Raw genomic sequence first — 20,208 nt, 5'->3', positions numbered from 1 at the left:
TCTATCTATTAAATCTATATCTCTCTCTATTTATCCCCCCCCCCCTCCCAGGAGTTCCCACCTCCGCTCCCTGTCCAGGAGCAGTCCCTCGGCCCAGTCCGCCTCCCCTCTGATGACGTCAGGTCTGGTGCCAGCCAATCGCATCATCTTGCCCGATCACATGACTACCCAACGAGTGGACGACAAGACTCGGTTAGCAGCCCGTCAGCATAACAGTCAGATGGTAGGACATTCCTCCCGGCTCTCTCTCCATTGGTCATTCTCTTTTTGATTCTCGTTATAGGTTTGATTTTGATTTTGATTGTATTTTTCTGATTTAAATGTACAGGGACATAGGCCTAGTCCGAGGCAAGGGTGGAGGTGTGATGGTCTAGTCACAGACCAAATAAGTCCAGCAGTTTAAATATCTAGGATATATGATAACTTCTGATGCCAAATGTTCCACAGAAATAAAACGGAGAATTACAATGGCTAAGGCTAGTTTCAATCAAATGAACACAATCCTGAAAAATAGAAACATCTCACTGACCACCAAAATGAAACTTCTGAAATGCTATGTATGGTCAACCCTTATATGGCTGTGAATGCTGGACAATCACTAAAGACAGTGAAAATAAAATAGAAGCAACAGAAAAGTGGTTTCTAAGGAGACTGCTAAGAGTATCGTGGAACGAAAAGAAGTCAAATGAGGTAGTGCTTGATGAAGCTCACGTGGGACGCTCAATGTTAAAAACAATCAGGAAATCGTCGGTCGCCTGTTAAAACCATGAATTCCACAAATTTTCGAAAATCGTTTTTTTGGGGGGGGTTTTTGTGTGCATATTTTGATAGTGCTCGGTGAGATACATGTCCCTGTAAAACGATTTTTCAATTATCTCAACTCAAACGTGTAATCTGATGTAATAAGAAAATCGTGAATAAACACCGTGCCCAAAAAGTGGCCTGATGAAACCGTGAATCCCACACCTGTGTGGAATTCACGATCTCATCAGTCGGTTTATGACTCGCGGGGCTGACCGTTGGCGCCGTGAACGCCTCTTTAGACCATTGAAATATGAGCGACTGCGTTGAGCAAACACAATGGTCGGTCAGTATTCACGGTTTCCAGGCCAAAGATTATAATGTATGACGTCGACTGCATGTGTTTTGCGGGAAAACCTCTGTCACATAATTAAAATGTGTATTTCCTAGATGCAAGACTGGAATTGTTTCACAACGACTGTCACATTGTGTAATGTGTGTGCCCTTCTAGTAGTGGGTAAAACAATTGTTTATCTTGCTCGTTTGCAATTTTTTTTAAATAACGTAGTCAAGTATAAATTACTAGTATATTTCCGTGTTGTATCACAATCCAAACTTGTTTGACATTGAAAGCTCTTTGATTTGACATCAGAGTTCCCTAACGAGAAAAGGAATTTTGAGAAGCCGAGCAATGTGAACCATTTTGGGCATCAAAGAAAGCTACAGAAAATACAGCACGGAAATAGTAGTAGAACCAGACTTCAATGAAGAAAAAGTATCATTCCAAGTACACGATGCGTTGGAACAGATCAAATGTACTTTTTTACCCTCCGAGAGAGTAAGAGAATAAGAGAGGAAGAGAGAGAGAGAGAGAGAGAGAGAGAGAGAGAGAGAGAGAGAGAGAGAGAGAGAGAGAGAGAGAGAGAGAGAGGGGGGGGGGTGCCAGCAATAAGCATTACAAATCAAGAGATAGGACGATTTTAAAAAACTAATGAACTGAAACGAAGATGTGATTGCTCAACCAAATCAATGGACTACTCACTGTTAAAAGACAACGCCTGAACAACTATCTTTGTCTTTGTTTGGACGTTGACATGGGGAGTGTTTGTGCGCGTGTATACCGTTTGGCTCAACATGTACACCACCAAGAAGAACAGACTCGACTTGCACGTTTGCCGGCTGAGAAGGGAATGACCCACTGGCTCACCAGCCCTTTAATCTCGTGCTGAACTCAGTGGTTACAAAAACATTCATCGGAAATGGTACGAAACACGAACAATGTACACATATCAACATCCACCCTTCTTTAGCAAGATGCTTTATGTGCATTCCTTAAACGTAACATTTCAACATCTTATTAGTCAATTAGTTCAAAACCCTTTATAAGAAATATTCTTTATTACCAAGTTTAATTATAAGTAATTCTACTACTAATATCATTTGAGCGTTACCGACACAAAATAGAAAGCATAATATATATCTGACGAATCCCATTCCCAAGAAATTACTACTGATTTTACATAACTGTAAATCTTTTAAATCAAACTGCGATTTTCCACATTGTATCCGATGTATACTAAAAGGTGATAGTCCATTTACATTTATATTCTAATAACACAAATCAAAACTTTCTGTTAATTGTCTTGTCAAAATCCTTTTCGATAACTTCTTCGGGTCTGGTCGTCTGCTCGTCAGTTCTCAGCGGTGATGAGAATGGAAAATTGTCTTTTAAAGAGTATGACTGATTTCTAAACAGAACTCTACTGTTCTGATGGGTGACTGGTGTCTGTGCATATGTGACTAAATGTTCAATTGTGTAGACAATATGTACTGCTTTGTTTTGATGTTGTTGTAGACCGCATGTTGCACACTAACACACTTGTCCGTATCACAATCTTAAAAACAGGCCATAGATATATTCAAATGGTGCAATCGATGATCTCAACTTCATGTGTCTTTTGTGTTGGGTTTGACAATGCGTCCACTTCTGGTTATGTAGTGTTTGTTTTGTGCTTTGTTATGACTTGGACAGGGAGTCAGGTTTGACTTCAAGCTTGTGGGCCATGAAGTCGTTGGTTGTTGACTTGTAGATTCAACGGGAACAACAGTCGGACTGCATCTGCTCGACCCGTCAGGAGCTGACACTTCTTGATCAGGCCGATCAACGGTGGTGTTGGGTCGTCTTTGCAAACTGTGGTCTTTTACTGCAGGACTTTCTGCTGGGGTCAACATGACGTTGTCGTCAGGCCCATCCTTCCTTTCGTGGAAAGGTGTTGATTTTGGTCTCAAATGCACCCTATTCCAAACGTAGGTGCCGCCAGTTTCTCCTTCTATTCTATAAGATCTGTTGTTGAGCTTTTCTTTAATTCTGCCTGCGTTCCAACCGGGTTTATCAGGGTTTTGGTAATAAATAGTTTGACGCTTTTGCAGAGGATTCATATCTCTGGCCTTTCTGTCAAATTGTCTCTTGACTTTCATCTTGGGAGCTAATAATCTTTTCATGTCATTTTCTGGAACATAATTTTCTTTTCTCATTTGAGGCAAGAGCGTTCGTATTTCTCTCTGAAACATCATCTGCGTTGGAGTCGTCCCATCTTGTCTTGGGGTGTTTCTAAGTTCTAACAGTGCTTCGTATTGATCTTCGTGATTCTGCACAAAGCGTTTCACCATTGTTTTTATTATTTTTACCGCCGATTCAGCTTTTCCATTGGCTTGGTGATGGCCTGGAGATGATCGAACATGAGTGATACCCCAGTGTTGTGTGAACTGTTGGAACGTTGAAGCGGTATACTGTGACCCACAGTCAGTGACAAGCATTTTTGGCACTCCATATCTAGCAAACTGTGACTTCATTTTGGTAATTACTGTTCCAGATGTCGATGTTGGCAAATAGTCGACCTCAATGAAATTGAAAAAATAGTCTACCAGAATAAGGTACTGTCTACCTTTTATTTCAAAAATGTCCGATCCAAGCTTTTCCCATGGTGCTCGTCCAATACTGTGTTGTACCAGTGTTTCTCTCTGGTTTCTTGGCTTGCTGTGCTGACAAACTTCACACCTGTCAGCCATTTGTTTTATTTCAGCGGTCATGCCTGGCCAAAAAACAGTCCGCCTCGCCCTCCTCAGCATACTCTCTGTTGCTAGGTGAGCTGCATGTAGTCTTCTCTTTATCTCCTCTCTCATTGACCTTGGTACGAGGACTTTTTCTCCTCTTGTAATCAGCCCATTCTCAATACTCATAGTTTCCCTGTAGTCAAAAAATGGTCTGGTTGACGGTGGTAGTTCAGATTTGCTGTCTGGCCACCCAGTTCTGATTGTTTCTGCCAGGGTTTGCATGTCCTCATCTTTTGACGTTTCTATCCTCAGTTTCTCTATCATTGCATCTGGTATGTTGCTCTTTGCTTGAACTTCCGTCTCGTTCTCTGATGAAATGATATTGCTGACGACTGCTCGCGATAACGTATCTGCAATTAGTAGTGAGCTTCCTCTCGCCCATGTCAAATCAAAATCATAGCGGTTGCTTCTCATAATGAGTCGTTGAAGTCGCTTCGGAGCTTCACTCAATGGCTTCCTTATTATTGTTTCCAGGGGCTTGTGATCTGTTGTCACATGAACTTTCCGCCCAAAGGTGTATTGGTCGAATCTCTCAAGACCAAATACGACGGCTATCATCTCTTTCTCTATCTGTGCCCATCTTTGCTCGGTTTCTGAAAGCGTTCTGGAAGCAAATTCAATCGGCTGGCCCTCCTGCATCAGGCATGCGCCTAAACCGTCTTTGCTGCTGTCCACTTGCACCTCTAAAGGCTTGTTTGGATCATAAAATCGTAAGACTGGTGTCGTCGCTATCATTTCTTTGATTTCGGAGAAAGCTGTCTGACATTCTTTGGACCAGACGAATGGTGTGTCTTTTCTTGTCAGATCTCTGAGAGGCTGTAATCTGTCTGAGAGCTTTTCGAGGAATTTGGCTAGGTATTGAACCAGTCCACAAAATCTTCTCACGTCGTGAACATCTTTTGGGGTTGGCATCTTTATGATGGCTTCTACTTTGCGAGCATCAGGTTCTATTCCTCTTTTGTCTATCTTGTGACCCATAAATCTAACTTCTTCCTGTCTTTCTCTGGCTTTTTCTTGGTTGAGTTTGATGCATTTTTCTTTACATCTTTCCTTGAGAAGGTCATATTTCCTATCATGGTCTTTCTGTGCTTTCTCTTTTGTGAGGCCGTTTCCGATCACGAGGATGTCATCCGCGACATTCACTATGCCGGGTAGGTCTTCAAGTGCGGTTGCAAGGTGTCTCTGGAAAATTTCGCTGGACACGTTCAGTCCAAATGGTAGTCTTGTCCATCTCACTCGACCAAATGGTGTGATCATCGTGGTGAGCTTGCTCGACTCTTCATCCAGTTTGATGTGCCAAAATGCTTCCTTTACATCCAACTTCGTGAACATCTTGGTGTCTCTAAATTTTGGTAAGACATCATCCAACGTAGGGAGTTTATAGTGTTCCCTTTTAAGAGCTTTATTCAAAGGACGGGGATCAATGCATATGCGTAGAGATCCATTTTCTTTCTCCACGATGGCCATTTGACTCACCCAATCTGTCGGTTCTGTCATGGGTACCAAGATTCCTCTTTGTATGAGAGAGTCCAACTCTTCTTTGACCTTTTTTTCTAGGGCAAATTGTATCTTCCTGCAAGGCAGAACTTGTGGTCTTATCTCCGGGTCTGTCTTCAGATTCGCTGTTCCCAGATGACCTGGTTCCTCTTCTACCTTTGTGATGAACTTGTCATGATTGATGGTGACTAATCCCAAATCTTGACATGTCGTTAAACCAAGTAGACAGTTTAGATTGTTTTTGACAACTGTAAATTTCACTGTGAGCGTCTGTCCTGTCTTCTCATTGGTAACTAACAATCTTGTTTCTCCTAAAGGTGCCGTCTTAGTGCCGTTCCACATGACGAGTGTATGACTGGTTCTTGTTACTTGATTTTTACTAACAAATCTCTGTTGTATTGTATTGACGTCTGCGGCCGTATCTAGCTGGAATCTGACCTTGCAGTCGTTAATTTTCAAACATGCTGTAGCCCTTCTTGTTCCGTCGCCGACAGCATTTATCCATGCTTCGTCATCTGTTTCTACAAGTGAGTGTATTTTCTTGCATTTTATCCTAAAGTGGTTTCTTCCTCCACAATTGCTACAGGTTTTCCCCCAGGCTGGGCATTTGGCTTTGTTGAGCTCATGGCGTTTCCCGCAGAATCTGCATTCAGCATCTTTGCTGGTCGTACTCGTGGTAGGTCTTCCATCCTTCTTTCTTGATGGTCCTCCACTAAGTTTAAATGATTGCTTCTTGCCCTTGTAGACCTTATCAATTTTCTGTTCACCTTTCATTTCTCTCAGGTAGTTTGCAGTCTGCTCGTATGCCTGGCAAATGTCGATTGTCTTCTTTAAAGTGATATCAGGTTCTCTCAACAACTTTTCCTTGAGATGTTGAGGAACACTGAAAATAATTTTGTCTTTGATCATCTTGTCTTTCTCTTGAAAGTTGCATTTCTCAGCCTGAGCCTTCAATTCAGTTGAAAACTTGTCGAAAGGCGTTGACATAGGCAAGTTCCAAAATCTATATCTTTGCAGAACCTCGTTACTTCTTGGGTTGCAATACTGCTGCAATTTAAGTAGTACTTGTTGCGGGTCATCCTTGTCTTCAGGATTATCAAATTCAAACTGATCAAAAACTTCTCGGGCTTCTGGGCCTGCACAGTGCAGAATTATGGCTGTCTGGGTTTTAGCTGGCTTGCTGGTGTTCCCAGAGGCTTCCATATAAACATCTAGCTGTCTCTTCCATTTTCTAAAATGATCTGCTAAATTATCCTCACTCATTTGGAGTGGTGAGGGAAGGCGAAATTTAGCCTCTGCCATGTTCGTCAGGTTGCAGATAAATCGGGCAGAAATTAACACTATCTGGGTCGTCGTCTGCTCAGTGCAAAATAATTGTTGCAAGGAAAAATATACTTGACTTACAGTTTTGTTATTTTCTACAAACACTTTTTTCCTTGGCTAGCCTCATGGCCAAACTTCTGTTCAGATCCGATCTCTAGAATCTAAATAGAATATAGGCTTCGTAGAATATATATATAACACCTGAATTTTCAAGACATGTTCATACAAGATATAGAAATATGTATGGAAACACCAGACATTTTCAAGACTAGAGTCTCACTTTTATGAAACTTTTACCGCTGCCAGCATGTTTGTGAGCGTGTATACCGTTTGGCTCAACATGTACACCACCAAGAAGAACAGACTCGACTTGCACGTTTGCCGGCTGAGTAGGGAATGACCCACTGGCTCACCAGTCCTTTAATCTCGTGCTGAACTCAGTGGTTACAAAAACATTCATCGGAAATGGTACGAAACACGAACAATGTACACATATCAACAGGGAGACAGAAAGTCCTATATAAACGGTATTCTCAACACGAAAGAGTACAATTTAAGCAAAGGCGATACACCAAGCTGAAAGATGCACACTTGGGTTTATTATCTGAAACAGAATGACCAGAAGATCAAAGTTTGCAGGATGTTGATATCTATGACCGGGCTCACCCATTGTGAACTGCTCTAGAAGTGCTCATGCCAGTGTCATCATCGCCTGGCTCACCCCGTACGGACAAACACTTTCCACTATTCCCTGCCCAGGGCTAACTTCTTCATATTTTTCAAACGTCTTTCCACTTTTCTGTTCATCATTCTCTGCGACATTTCTACAGGTTCCACGTGGTCTTCCCTTGATCGTTTAAGTTGCTGACTCCAAATTAAAACTTTTTTGTTATGTAGCTGCCTGATTTCCAAATTATGGTGTGCTCAGTCCAATCCATCTCCACTGCTTTCTTCTGTCTGAAAATTTTCTGGTCCTTACTTCCTCATTGATGACTCTGTCTGTCCATCTGATCCTGAGGAACTTCCTCAGATACTTGTTAATGACAACCTGGATCCTCCAGAACTTTGTAAAGAGTACTTCAGAAGAGCGCAGCCCAGTTGCACCACCAAACAATCCACAAGGGACGTGCAAGCCAAGGAGTTTCTGTTAACATCTGTGGACATGCTTCTGAAGGTTCCCACTCACTATTGCTAGCAAAGCTCTGGAAAACTGTATCTTGATCCCTGATTCTGTAATCTGTTGGATCTTGAAACCACCTGCACTGGTCAGGGACAATCTGCCTTGCATGTCAGGCTACTCAAATATGTGCTAGATGAAAAGAACATGTTGATCTTTGAGTCAAAAAAAGATCAATGTGAATTGTATGTGAGTTTTGAGTCTTGACAGCGTCAGCCAGACTAAGTGGGAATCTCACATGTCAGAAAAGAACATGACAAAGAAAGGGCACGCAATGGATAAAACCTTTGCTCTTGGAAAAGAAGACCTTGTGATGTTTTGCATGAATCTTCGGTGTGTACTTTTGTCACTGTCTATCAATTCCTCCAGCTCTTGTTACAGAAACATGAACATAATCTTCAATGCGACCTCGTGTGGTGCCATCTATTACTTATGACAAAAGGCACAAGATGATTTGATTGCAAATGAATTCACAAGTTGTTTGATGGACTTTTTTTTATAACGTCCACACATGCGTAGAGGGTTATAATAATATATTATTATACAGCTACGGGTGTGTGTGTGTGTGTGTGTATGTGTATTGTGTGTGTGTGTGTGTGTATGTGTGTGTGTGTGTGTGTGGGGGGGTGTGGGTGCGAATGAGTGTGTGTGTATCAGCACAAAATTACATCTATTTCTAATGCCGTGGGTGCCTTTTCCACTAAAGCAAACACCGAAATTAAATACAAAATCTTATTAGAGGCCACACTCAGGCAAGTAGAAAGTATGAACGGCGTCATTGAGCAGCGGCTTTAAATAAAAGACGTTTTCAGAACTGCAATTTTTATAATTATATCAACGAAGACCCTATAAAGTGAAATTTGTGGATCACATTTTCCTCCATGGTTTTGCCAAAATTGCAGTTTACAAAACTGTCAGGTCGGGTTGACAAAAAGAAGACGAAACTGTTAATGCAGTATGAAGCCTCTGATATACATAAGGAGAAATTCTTTGCAGACTGAATTCTAACGAAGAGTGGGAGAGTCTTCTAAAGTCCAGAGACAAGAAAAACTTAACAAACAGTTCCCCACCACTGTATCATTCTACTTATAAACGGCAAAAGTAATTTTAGGGATCTGGGAGACAAAAAAGTAAGATAATGAAAGATGATCATTCAGTCTTTCAGGGGGTATAGAATTTTGACATAAACCAAATTCTGAACCCATCCACCACCCCAAAGGAAATACACTTACATACAATTGGAGAAAGAAGGATAGGAAGATAGAAAGAACGCAAATGAAGGAGTATGATCTCATAGATTACATACAATATCCCATTCATGTAAGAGTGAGAGATGTTTATAGTGCCTAATAACCGTGAATACAACAACGCGTTCCCAAAAGCCTACTGATGAAATTGTGAATTCCACAACGACCGCATCAGGCGAGATTCGAATATGAAAATCGTGAATAACACACTTTTTCGAAAAAATGACCATCTACGGTAAAAAATGTACAACAGTATTATTTCTAAAAGGTAATTTATTAGATGTATCAATTTAGTTTATTTCTTGTACGCCAAATGACGGAGAAAATCAGTTTTCCCTCTCCTGTAAAATTTGCTTCGTGTGGAACTCACGATTTCATCAGGCGACCGACGAAATGACAACTGTAGTTTTTGGGACCCCTAAATAGATAAAAGGGTCTTGAACATCTGGCTCTCACTGGCAAAAATAAAGGCAAACGAGGCAGGGGTTGGCACAGAGCAACCTACTTAGAGAACTTAAACGAATGGGTAGCGGGGAAAGATCAGGGAAACGCAGCTTTTTTAAGAGCGTCCCAGCAAAGGAATGAATGGAGAACCATGATCGCCGATGTCTGTCGCAGGTATGGCACTGGTTGAGGATTCTGATTTTAATTTTGAGTCGGATTCTGTTTTCGGTTTTGATTTTGATTTTGATTCTGATTTTGCGTAATTGCACACTCTGTCGTTATTTTATCCTTTGCTCTGGGCCGTTTGCCTATTCTGTGGCATGTGTGTGTGAATTTGGTTTGGGTTTATAAGTGTTAAAACGCTGTATTAGGGGGGAGGGAGGTGGGAGGGAGGGAGGGGTTCCTTTTACCCCTGATATTATTAGTAGTTTTATTTATTTTTATAGTAGAGTTTTTACGGCGCTAGCGACTGCATAACGTCCTATGAGCGCCAAGGGGTGGATGTCAACAGAGAAGTCCTTACAGGGAATCAGGCTTACTCTGCCACCTCTCTAGCTTTAACAGCACAAGGTCTGCTTCGACTATCAAAGCACCCCGGAAATAGCAGTTCACAAGAGAGCGACAAACGTACAAAAGATATAGAGGAAAATTATGACGATAGTAAGGATGAGGACAGAAAAAGCAGCAGTTCCCACTATGTTGTTCCGGCACAGTATGAGCATGACATTGATAAATCAGCCCATTTACAATTCTACTGTGCATAAGAACATGTTAATATCCCCCCTTTGGGAATGGCCTAAAGACACTTCAGTCAGTAGCACCGCCCCGGGAGTATTATTAGTATTATTATCATTATTATTATTAATATTATTGTTATTATTATTATTATTATTATTATTATTATTATTATTATCAATTTCACTATTTCTTATCTTTCAAACGAATGGTTAGTGGGTGGTTGAGGGTGCTATGGTGTGGTTGGCTCCTTCTTCCCTATCTTCTTTGTGGCGTCGGTGGCCTAGTGGTTAGGCTCTCGGACTCGGAACCGTAAGGTCGTGGGTTCGAATCCCGTCAGGGGCCCGACGTTATGTCCTTGGGAAAGGCACTTTACACGAATTTTCCTCACTTCACCCAAGTGGGAATGGGTACCCGGCTATAGACAGCGAAAGATCTTGTCAGTTTGTTAGTGTTTGAGCGCTTAATCGGCTGCTCGCACTGTATGCTTCCCGGGAAGCTGAGAATGTTTCGGAGTGTTTTATGGTCTGCTGGGGTAATAATATAGTGTAAAGCGCATAGAGCCTGCTGTTGAGCGGGAATATGCGCTATACAAATGCTATCTATTATTATTATGATCAAACATCTATCTATCGTCCTTTCTACTGGGACGTTTCTCCTCACTCCTGATTGGCCCTGACGGCCAGAGTGGGAAGCCCACCTCCTAAATGAACTAAATTATGCTGATAGTTACAGTTTTTAAAAGTTTGTTTTTGTTTGTTTTTGTTTTTCTCCCCCAGATTCGCAGCATGCACCCTATCTCCAGCCAAGCCAACTCCTTCCACTGGGAATAGGCCGTGACATCACCACTCTGTGGGCGCCATCTTTGCATGGATGTGACGTCACCATCACTTGGCGCGGAGCAAGCCTCACTCACTGCGTTTAGTGGCAGCAGACACCGATCTCAGCCAACTGTCTCCTGCACTGTGCCTTGAATCAACGTTTGTCAGTCAAATGTATACAAAAATGTGTCGCTTTTATGGACTAGCGGGCTAACCCAGATTTCGGGGGTTTCCCGAAATGTTGACTTACACACCAAAAGTAGGCATTGCCCTACCTATAGGAGATGTTTGGTTTCATTGGTGTGTACATTTGTTTGGTTATAAAGAAAACTCTCCTTGTCTTTTAAAGAAACTGAACTAACGACTAAAACTCTACCTTTGATTTTCTCAAAACAGCATTTTTTGGGATAGCCCCCTTGTGCTTAAAAGCGACCAAATGTGTCTGTGAATTGACATAAAATGCGTTGAGCCAAAAACAAATTGATAAGAAATGCCCAACTCGTAAGAACATGTCGGTTTCTACAGTTTCATTTTTGAGACCGGCGCACGATCGTCTCCACAATGCCACACATAATTTGATCAATTATTTCACATTCGGCAGAATTTTCACAAGATTACCAACCCCAGGAGACATGTCAGAACCTCATTTATGACAGCATCAACGAACAAAGTCAGGGGCCTTATGTATTTCAAAATGGGCGTAACAACCCGTACCATTCCATGACAAACCACAACGTGTTGGAAATGTCACATTCCTATTGCTTCTCATGACATTCTGTGCCAAATATTCTATCCTGCTGAAATAGTGATGTGGATTGTTGAGAATGTTTGCAACAATTGAATTCCTTTGTATGATCTTCCTGTGTGGGAGTTTGTGTGTGTGTATGTTCTGTGTGTGAGTGTGTATATGTGTGTGACTGTGTGAGAGAGAGAGAGAGAGAGAGAGAGAGAGAGAGAGAGAGTGTGTGTGTGTGTGTGTGTGTGTGTGTGTATGTGTGTGGATAGTATTTGACAACGAGTTTGATTTCCGAATGAGCTGAATTTGTATGGAATACAGTGGAGTCCACTTATAACGAGTCCGGAAATAACGAGAAGTCTATTATTAAGACACCATTCTAAAACCCTGTTTTTTCCCCCTTCTTTATCTTTGTAAATAAAATACTGTCATAGCGCAATGAGAAAAACACGCGAGTCGGTTATAGCGGAATATTGCTGCTGCTGTGCACAGCGCACAGGCCAGTTATAATATAAACCTCGCCAGTTGAGAAACTTGATGGTGATCTAACGAAACCTAGGAGCTTACATCGACTCCTTGAGCAAAACAAAGAATAGGAGAGCCCACGTTTGCCAACAATGAAGGCCGGAGCGAATGAGTGGGGAGGGTGTGGTAAGCGCAGACAAGCAGAACGCATCATGTGATAGGCCAGCCTAGTCTAGTACTAGATTATCTAGGCCTACCACTACCCATTCCCTCACTTCCTCCGATGCGGGGATGGAGAGGTCACAATGCTGTGATGGATGGAGTGAATGTGTAGTAACGTGCGCAAGCAGACGCAACGCACCACGGGGTGTGGTGGGGTGGGGGACAACACAGCGGGCGAGTTAGCCCAGAGCGCATTCTTTCTGATCGCCAACGCCGTGCTGTCAACATCGCTAGCGCTAGAGAAAGAAACCTGATTCGATTTTTGATCAAGTATGACCTTGAGGTCATGCTGAACTATGTCATCCTCAGGGGAGATAACAAAAAGAAATAAACAGAACACCAAACTCATAGACTAGGCTTACTTTATTATTTCCATTGAATTTATTACTGGATTCCTTATAACGAGAATCCTGGTGTAACTGACATTTTGCACCGGTCCCCTCCCTCTCGCTATAACAGGATTCCACTGTATCAAGGTCTTTCTGCGGGCAGGGTAAAAACCAGCTTCCTAAATGATCTGAAATGTGTTAATTGGGACGTAAAATCACATAGTTTGTTTTAATTAGGATGGACAACTGTTATGGCGACCTGTTGAAGTACATGTGATATATTTATTTATAGATCTACAAGATTACAGGCTTGTTGCTGGGGTATTTTCCCCAATGTTAATTTATTCTTTTTACAAATGTCTGCCTGTGGGGTGAATTTGTTTAATGAGATATCCTCTGATAATGGTTCTTACATGTATGCATAATATTATAATTTATATAGAATATTTTAATAAATATTGCCTCTTGGAGCATCGATTAGTTGGGTTTTTTTCATTTCTTTGTCTTTTTTTTACTATGTTTTTTTGTTTGTTTTTTTTTGGGGGGGGGAGGGTGGGAGGGGGTGTTTTTTGGAGCTTAGGGGTTTGTTTTTGGGTTGTTGTTTTTTTTTGGGAGGAGTTTTGTTTGTTTGTTTTTGGGGGTTTTTTTTAGGGGGGGGAGGGGTGCTGTTGTTGATGTTCTTTTTTGTTTGTTTTGTTTTTCGAGGGGGGTTGGTGATTGGTCCAGCAGGTAGGCTCTTGGACTCGCAACCGTAAGGTCGTATGTTCCGATCCCATCATGGGCCTGAGGTTGTGTCCTTGGAAAAGACACTTTACTCGAGTTGTCACACAGCCACCCTAGTAGGTATACAAAAATCGAAAGAAAAAAAACCTGTCTAGAGAAAGGCCTCTCAAATCTTCCTTCATCAGACGATTTGTCATAAATTATGTTTTGGCCCTTGACGCTGTGGACGAGCCATCATAAGCCATTCACTTGTTGGTATTGTCAGTCCCTCCTATGTCCCATTGGGCTGGGTAGGTCCCACCCTCCAATGTCCCATCATGTTGGGTAGGTCCCACCCTCCAATGTCCCATCATGTTGGGTAGGTCCCACCCTCCAATGTCCCATCATGTTGGGTAGGTCCCACCCTCCAATGTCCCATCATCTCGGGTAGGTCCCACCCACTGTTATTTACCCAAGTTGACCTCCTTGTGACAATAAATGTTCAGCTGCTGCATGTGGTCTGTCATAACCCATAAGCCCCGCCCACAATTCATACACAAATCATAAGTGGGGTGTATTTTTAACACCTCCCTTACCTTTTTGAAAACAAAATATAAAACATATATGTGATTTGTGGTATTACTTTTAAAAATTAAAAATTGACATAATAAGATATCTAGATATATTAATGTTTTAGCTGCGTGTAAAAAAATAGAAAAATAAACACATAGTTTAGCCAAGAGTTAAGAAAACATTAGATAAAAAAATATATTCTGGCATTGTCCATAAAAGGTAAGAAGACACATAATTTGGCTTGGTATGAGCAAATTTTAAAATAAACACATGTTTGGGCTTTTTTTTTTTTTAACGAAAATAAAACAACGGTACATATATTTTGGTGTTTCTTTTTGATATTTCGGCTTATTGTCAAGAAAACGTAAAATAAACTCATGAGTTTGGCAAAAACACATTTTTAAAAATATCAGATTTTGCCTAGTGTAAAAAAAAAGTAAATTTTAACACGTTTTAACTTTTTGTCAACAAAATATAAAGTAGTCACATATGTTTTTGCTGCCTGTTAAGAAACAACATTTAAGACATAGTATAGCTTAGTGTTAAGAAAGCATTGAATAAAAAAATTATTTGGCATGTTCTCCATAAAACAAAATAATCACATTTTTAGCTTGGTGTGTGGAAATGGAGAAAAAAAACCCACATGTTTTGGCTATATTGTCCAAGAATTACCATACAATAAACACATATTTTGGGTTATTGTCAAGAAAACATACAATTAAAAAATGTATTTTGGCTTGGTGTAAGAAAAACATAAAATAAACACATATTTTGTTTGTTGTTTTGTCAAGAAAACAAAACAACACATATTTTGGCTTTTAAAAAATACATATTTTTACTTTATTGTAAAAAAAACCAAGTTAAAATAGATACATATTTTGGCTTATTGTCAAGATATAAAATAAACAGATATTTTGGATCTATTGCCAAGAAAACATACAGTAAACACATAGTTTGGTTTTTAAAAATATTTTTTTTTAATATAAGATTTTGCCTAGTCTCAAAAAAAATAATTTTAACACATGTTTCACCTTTTTCTCAACAAAATGTAAAAAAACTCAGATGTGATTTATGGTACTATTTCAAAAAAAAAAAAAAAATGTTTTTTTGTGTCAAGAAATAAAAAGAATAAACACAAAGTTTAGCTTAGTGTTAAGAAAACATTGAAAAAAAATGATTTGGCATATTGTCCATAAAATGTACAATAAACACACAATATTTTGGCTTGGTATGAGGAAATAATAAAAAAAAACAACACATGTTTTGGTTTTATCGTCATAAACTTACCATACAATAAACACATTTTTTGGCTTATTGTCAAGAAAACTTTTTTTTTCATTGGCTTGGTGTGAGGAAAATATAAAATAAACTCATATTTTGGCTTTTTGTCAAGATGTCATAAAATAAACACAAAACGTGGCTCCATTGTCAAGAAAAAATAAAATAAATACTTAGTTTAGCAAGAACACACTTTTTTAAATATAAAATTTTACCTAGTTTTTTTTTAAATTTGACACGTGTTACCTTTTTGTCAACAATATAAATTTATGTGATTTGTGGTATTATTTTAAGAAAACATAAATTTAAAATATGTTTTTGCTGCGTCTCAAGAAATACAAAATAAACACATAGTTTGGCAAGAACATATTTTAAAAAATATAAGATTTTGCCAAGTGTCTAAAAATATTCTTTTAACATATGTTTTACCTTTTGGTCTACAAATTACAAAATATACAGGTGTTTTGTGGTATTATTAAAATAATATAAAATAAGCCTATGTTTCTGCCACGTGTCAAGAAATAGAACAATAAAAATAAAAACAGCAAATATTTTGGCTTAATAAACACATATTTTTGTTTTATTGTCAAGAAAAAAGAAAATAGATACATTATTTTGGCTAATTATCAAGACGTCATATATATATTGGTTTTATTGCAGAGAAAACATAAAATAAACACATACTGTGACATAAAATGAAATAAACACATATTTTGACTTGTTGTCAAGAAAACATAAAATAACACATTTGGGCGAAAAACATTTTTTAAAAGCATAAGATTTTGCCTAGTGTAAAAAAAATGTTTTCTAATACTCATTTTACCTATTGTTGTTAACAATATATAGCATATACATATTATAGTTGTGGGGTTGTTGTTGTTTTTTATTAATAAACGCATATTTTGGTTTATTATTCAGAAAAAAAATTTAATAAACACATACCGTGGCTTCTTGTCTAGAAAAGGTAAAATAAACACATATTTTGGCTTATTGTTTTAAAAAAAAAAAAAATACAATGTACATAGTTTGGCATTTTATTGCCCTAAAAATAATAAAATACACGCATATTTTGGCTTATTGTTCAGAGAAGAATTAGATAAACACATATTTGGGCTTATTGAAAAAAAATAAAGAAAGAAACTCATATTTTGGTTTTATTGTCAAGAAATAATAGAATAAACCCATAATTTAGCTTATTGTTCTAAAAAAAATAAAAATAAAATATGCACATAGTTTGGCTTTTTATTTTTTTTTTAAATAGAATAAACACATATTCTGGCTTACTATTCAGAAAAATAGACATTTATTTTGGCTTACTGTTCTAAATAAATTAAATAAATACATATTTTGACTTCTTGTCCAGAATAAATAAAATTAACATTTATTATGGCTTATTGTTGAGAAAAAAAAAAAATACAAAAAGTTCAGAGAAAATAAAAAGTAAACACATATTCTGGTTTATTGTTTAAAAAAAATAAATAAACACATATTCTGGCTTATTATTCAGAAGAAAAAAATATGCACACGTAGTTTGGCTTATTGTTCAGAAAAAAATAAAATAAACTCCTATTTGTTCTGAAAAAAAATTAGAATAAACATATATTTTGGCTTTTTGTTCAGAAAAAATAAAAACAAACTCATATTTTGGCTTATTGTTTTAAAAAATTAAAATACACACATAGTTTGTGGCATTATATTCTGAAAAAAAAAGAATAAACACATATTTTGGGTTATTGTTCTAAAAAAAAAAAAAAACACAGTTCGGTATTTTAATTTTATTCAGAAAAAAATTAAATACACACATAGTGTGGCTTTTTCTTCAGAATAAAATAGAATAAACACATATTTTGGCTTATTGTTCAGAAAATAATTAAATACACACATAGTTTCTGGAGAAAAAAAACCCACATATTCAATCTTATTGTTAGAAAAAAATAATTAAATAAACACATAGTTTGCCATTTTATTCAGAAAAATATAAAATACACGCATATTTAACCTTTTTGTTTAGAAAAGAATTAAATAAACACATATTTTGGTTTTATTGTCAAGAAAAAATAAAATAAAACCCATAATGTAGCTTATTGTTCTTAAAAAATTAGAATACACACACATTCTGGCTTTTTGTAAAAAAAAAAAAAAAAGAATAAACGCATATTTTGGCTTATTATTCAGAAAAAAATTTAATAAACACATACCGTGGCTTCTAGTCCAGAAAAAATAAAATAACACATATTTTGGTTTATTGTTCTAAAAAAATAAACAAACACATAGTTAGGCATTATATTAAGAAATAAATAAAATACGCATATAATTTGGCTTTTTTGTTCAGAAAAAATGAATAAACTCATATTTTAGCTTATTGTTCAGAAGAAAAAAAATACAGGCATAGTTTCGCTTTTTGTTCAGAAAAAAAAGAAAAAACACATATTTTGGCTTATTGTTCAGAAAAAAATATAAAATTAACCCATCTTTTCCGTTTTTGTTCTTAAAAAATAGAATAAGCACATATTTTAGCTTATTGTTCTTAAAAAATAGAATAAACACATATTTTAGCTTATTGTTCTAAAAAAAAATACGCACTTAGTTTGGGATTTTATTCAGAAAAAAATAAAATAAACTCATCTTTCGGGATATTGGTTCAAACAAAGAGAATAAACGCATATTTTGGCATATTGTTCTAAAAATAAATACACATATTGTCCGGCATTTTATTCAGAAAAAAAAGAATAAACACATATTTTGGGTTATTGTTCTAAAAAAAAAAATACACACATAGTTTTTCTTTTTGTTAAATAAAAAATAGAAAAAACGCATATTTTGGCTTATTATTCAGAAGAAAAAGAATAAACACATACCGTGGCTTCTTGTCCAGAAAAAAATAAAATAAAGCCATATTTTGGCATATTGTTCCCAAAAATATTTCAAAATACACACATAGTTCGGCATTTTATTCAGAAAAAAAAGAACAAACACATCTTTAGGGTTATATGTTCTAAAAAAAATTAATTTTAATAAACACCTAGTTTGGCATTTTATTCAGAAAGAAATAAAATACACTCATAGTTTGGATTTTTTTTCAGAAAATAAAATAGAATGAACACATATTTTGGCTTATTATTCAGAAAATAATTAAATAAACACATATTCGGGCTTATTGTTTTTAAAAAATTTAAATACATACATATTTTGGTTTTATTGTCAAGAAAAAATAAAATGAAACCCATAATTTAGCTTATTGTTCAAAAACATTTTTAATACACACACAGTCTGGCTTTTTGTTAAAAACAGAATAAATGCATATTTCGGCTTATCATTCTGAAAAAAATTTAATAAACACATACCGTGGCTTCTTGCACAGAAAAAATAAAATAAAATAAACACATATTTTGGCTTATTGTTCTAAAAAAAATACATATTTTGGCTTTTTGTTCAGAAAAGAATTAAATAAACACATATTTGGGCTTATTGTAAAAAAAAATAATAATAAACTCATATTTTGGTTTTATTGTCAAGAAAAAATAGAATAAACACATATTTTAGCTTATTGTTATAAAAAAATAGAATAAACACATATTTTAGCTTATTGTTTTAAAAATAAAAATACGCACTTAGTTTGACTTTTCATTTTAAAAAATACTTACTATTCAGAAAAATATTAAATAAACATTAATTTGGGCTTACTGTTCTAAATGAATAAAATAAACACATATTTTGGCTTATTGTTTAGAAAAAAATAAAATACAAACAAAGTTTGGCTTTTTGTTCAGAAAAAATAAAAAGTAAACACATATTCTGGTTTATTATTTTTTTAAAATTAAATAAACACATCATATTCGGACTTTTTTCCCCCCGTGTCCTGATTTTGGTGCCCTTTTTTTGTTGTTGGTTACATAAAAAGAAAGTATTCTGACTTATTATTCAGAAGAAAAAAAAATGCACACGTAGTTTGGCTTATTGCTCAGAAAACAAATTGATAAACTCATATTTTAGCTTATTGCTAAAAAAAAATACACACATGGTTTTGTTTTTTGTTTAGAAAAAAAAAAAAAGAATAAACACATATTTTGGCTTTTTGTTAAAATAAATATATAAAATAAACGCACATTTTGGTTTTATGTCAAGAAAAAATAAAATAAAACACATATTTTAGTTTATTGTTAAGAAGAAAATGAAATTAACTCCTATTTTAGAGTATTGTTTGTTTTTTTTAATACACACATAGTTTGGCTTTTTGTTCAGAAAAAAAAATAGAATAAACACATATTTCGGCTTTTTGTTCAGAAAAAATAAAAACAAACTAATATTTAGGCTTTAAAAAAATAACAAATAAATAAACACATAGTTTGACTTCTTGTCCAGAAAAAGTAAACTAAACTCATATTTTGGCTAATTGTTGAGAAAAAAATAAAATACAGACATAGTTCCGCTTTTTGTTCAGAAAACTTTTTTAAAACACACAGATTCTGGCTTTTTCAATTAAACAAAAATGAAATACACTCATAGTTTGGCTTACTGTTCAGAGAAAAATAGAACAAACACATATTTTGGCTTATTGTTCAGAAAAACCCCCCCAATAAACTCATCTTTTCGGTTATTGTTCTAAAAAAAATAAGATAAACACATATTTTAGCATATTGTTCTAAAAAAAAAAAATACACACATAGTTTGGCTTTTTGTTAAATAAGAAATAGGAAAAACGCATATTTTGGCTTATTATTCAGAGAAAAAAATTAATAAACACATACCGTGGCTTCTTGTCCAGAAAAAAATAAAATAAACGCATATTGTGGTATATTGTTCT

At 36.4% G+C, this 20,208-nt stretch overlaps 2 protein-coding genes across 2 annotated transcripts in view; one reads left to right on the top strand and one right to left on the bottom strand.

Annotated features, from left to right (window-relative positions):
- The window catches only part of LOC101863607, a gene marked incomplete at its 5' end in the record, with an annotated part of 42,266 nt that extends 41,250 nt beyond the window's left edge, over positions 1–1,016 (top strand). Inside the window, 2 exon segments of the mRNA XM_035971850.1 lie at positions 52–223; positions 993–1,016. Of these exon segments, the coding sequence (XP_035827743.1) occupies positions 52–223; positions 993–1,016 (196 nt within the window).
- Positions 1,017–2,688: 1,672 nt separating this feature from the next.
- LOC118478378 (uncharacterized protein K02A2.6-like) lies at positions 2,689–6,654 on the bottom strand. Its single transcript, XM_035971849.1, has one exon. The coding sequence runs from the start codon at positions 6,652–6,654 to the stop codon at positions 2,689–2,691; it is 3,966 nt and encodes a 1,321-aa protein (XP_035827742.1).
- Positions 6,655–20,208: the final 13,554 nt, after the last annotated feature.

This window comes from Aplysia californica, unplaced genomic scaffold (assembly GCF_000002075.1).
Source record: "Aplysia californica isolate F4 #8 unplaced genomic scaffold, AplCal3.0 scaffold00521, whole genome shotgun sequence".
NCBI lineage: Eukaryota > Metazoa > Mollusca > Gastropoda > Aplysiida > Aplysiidae > Aplysia > Aplysia californica.
This window is presented reverse-complemented; position numbering and strand designations above follow the sequence as displayed.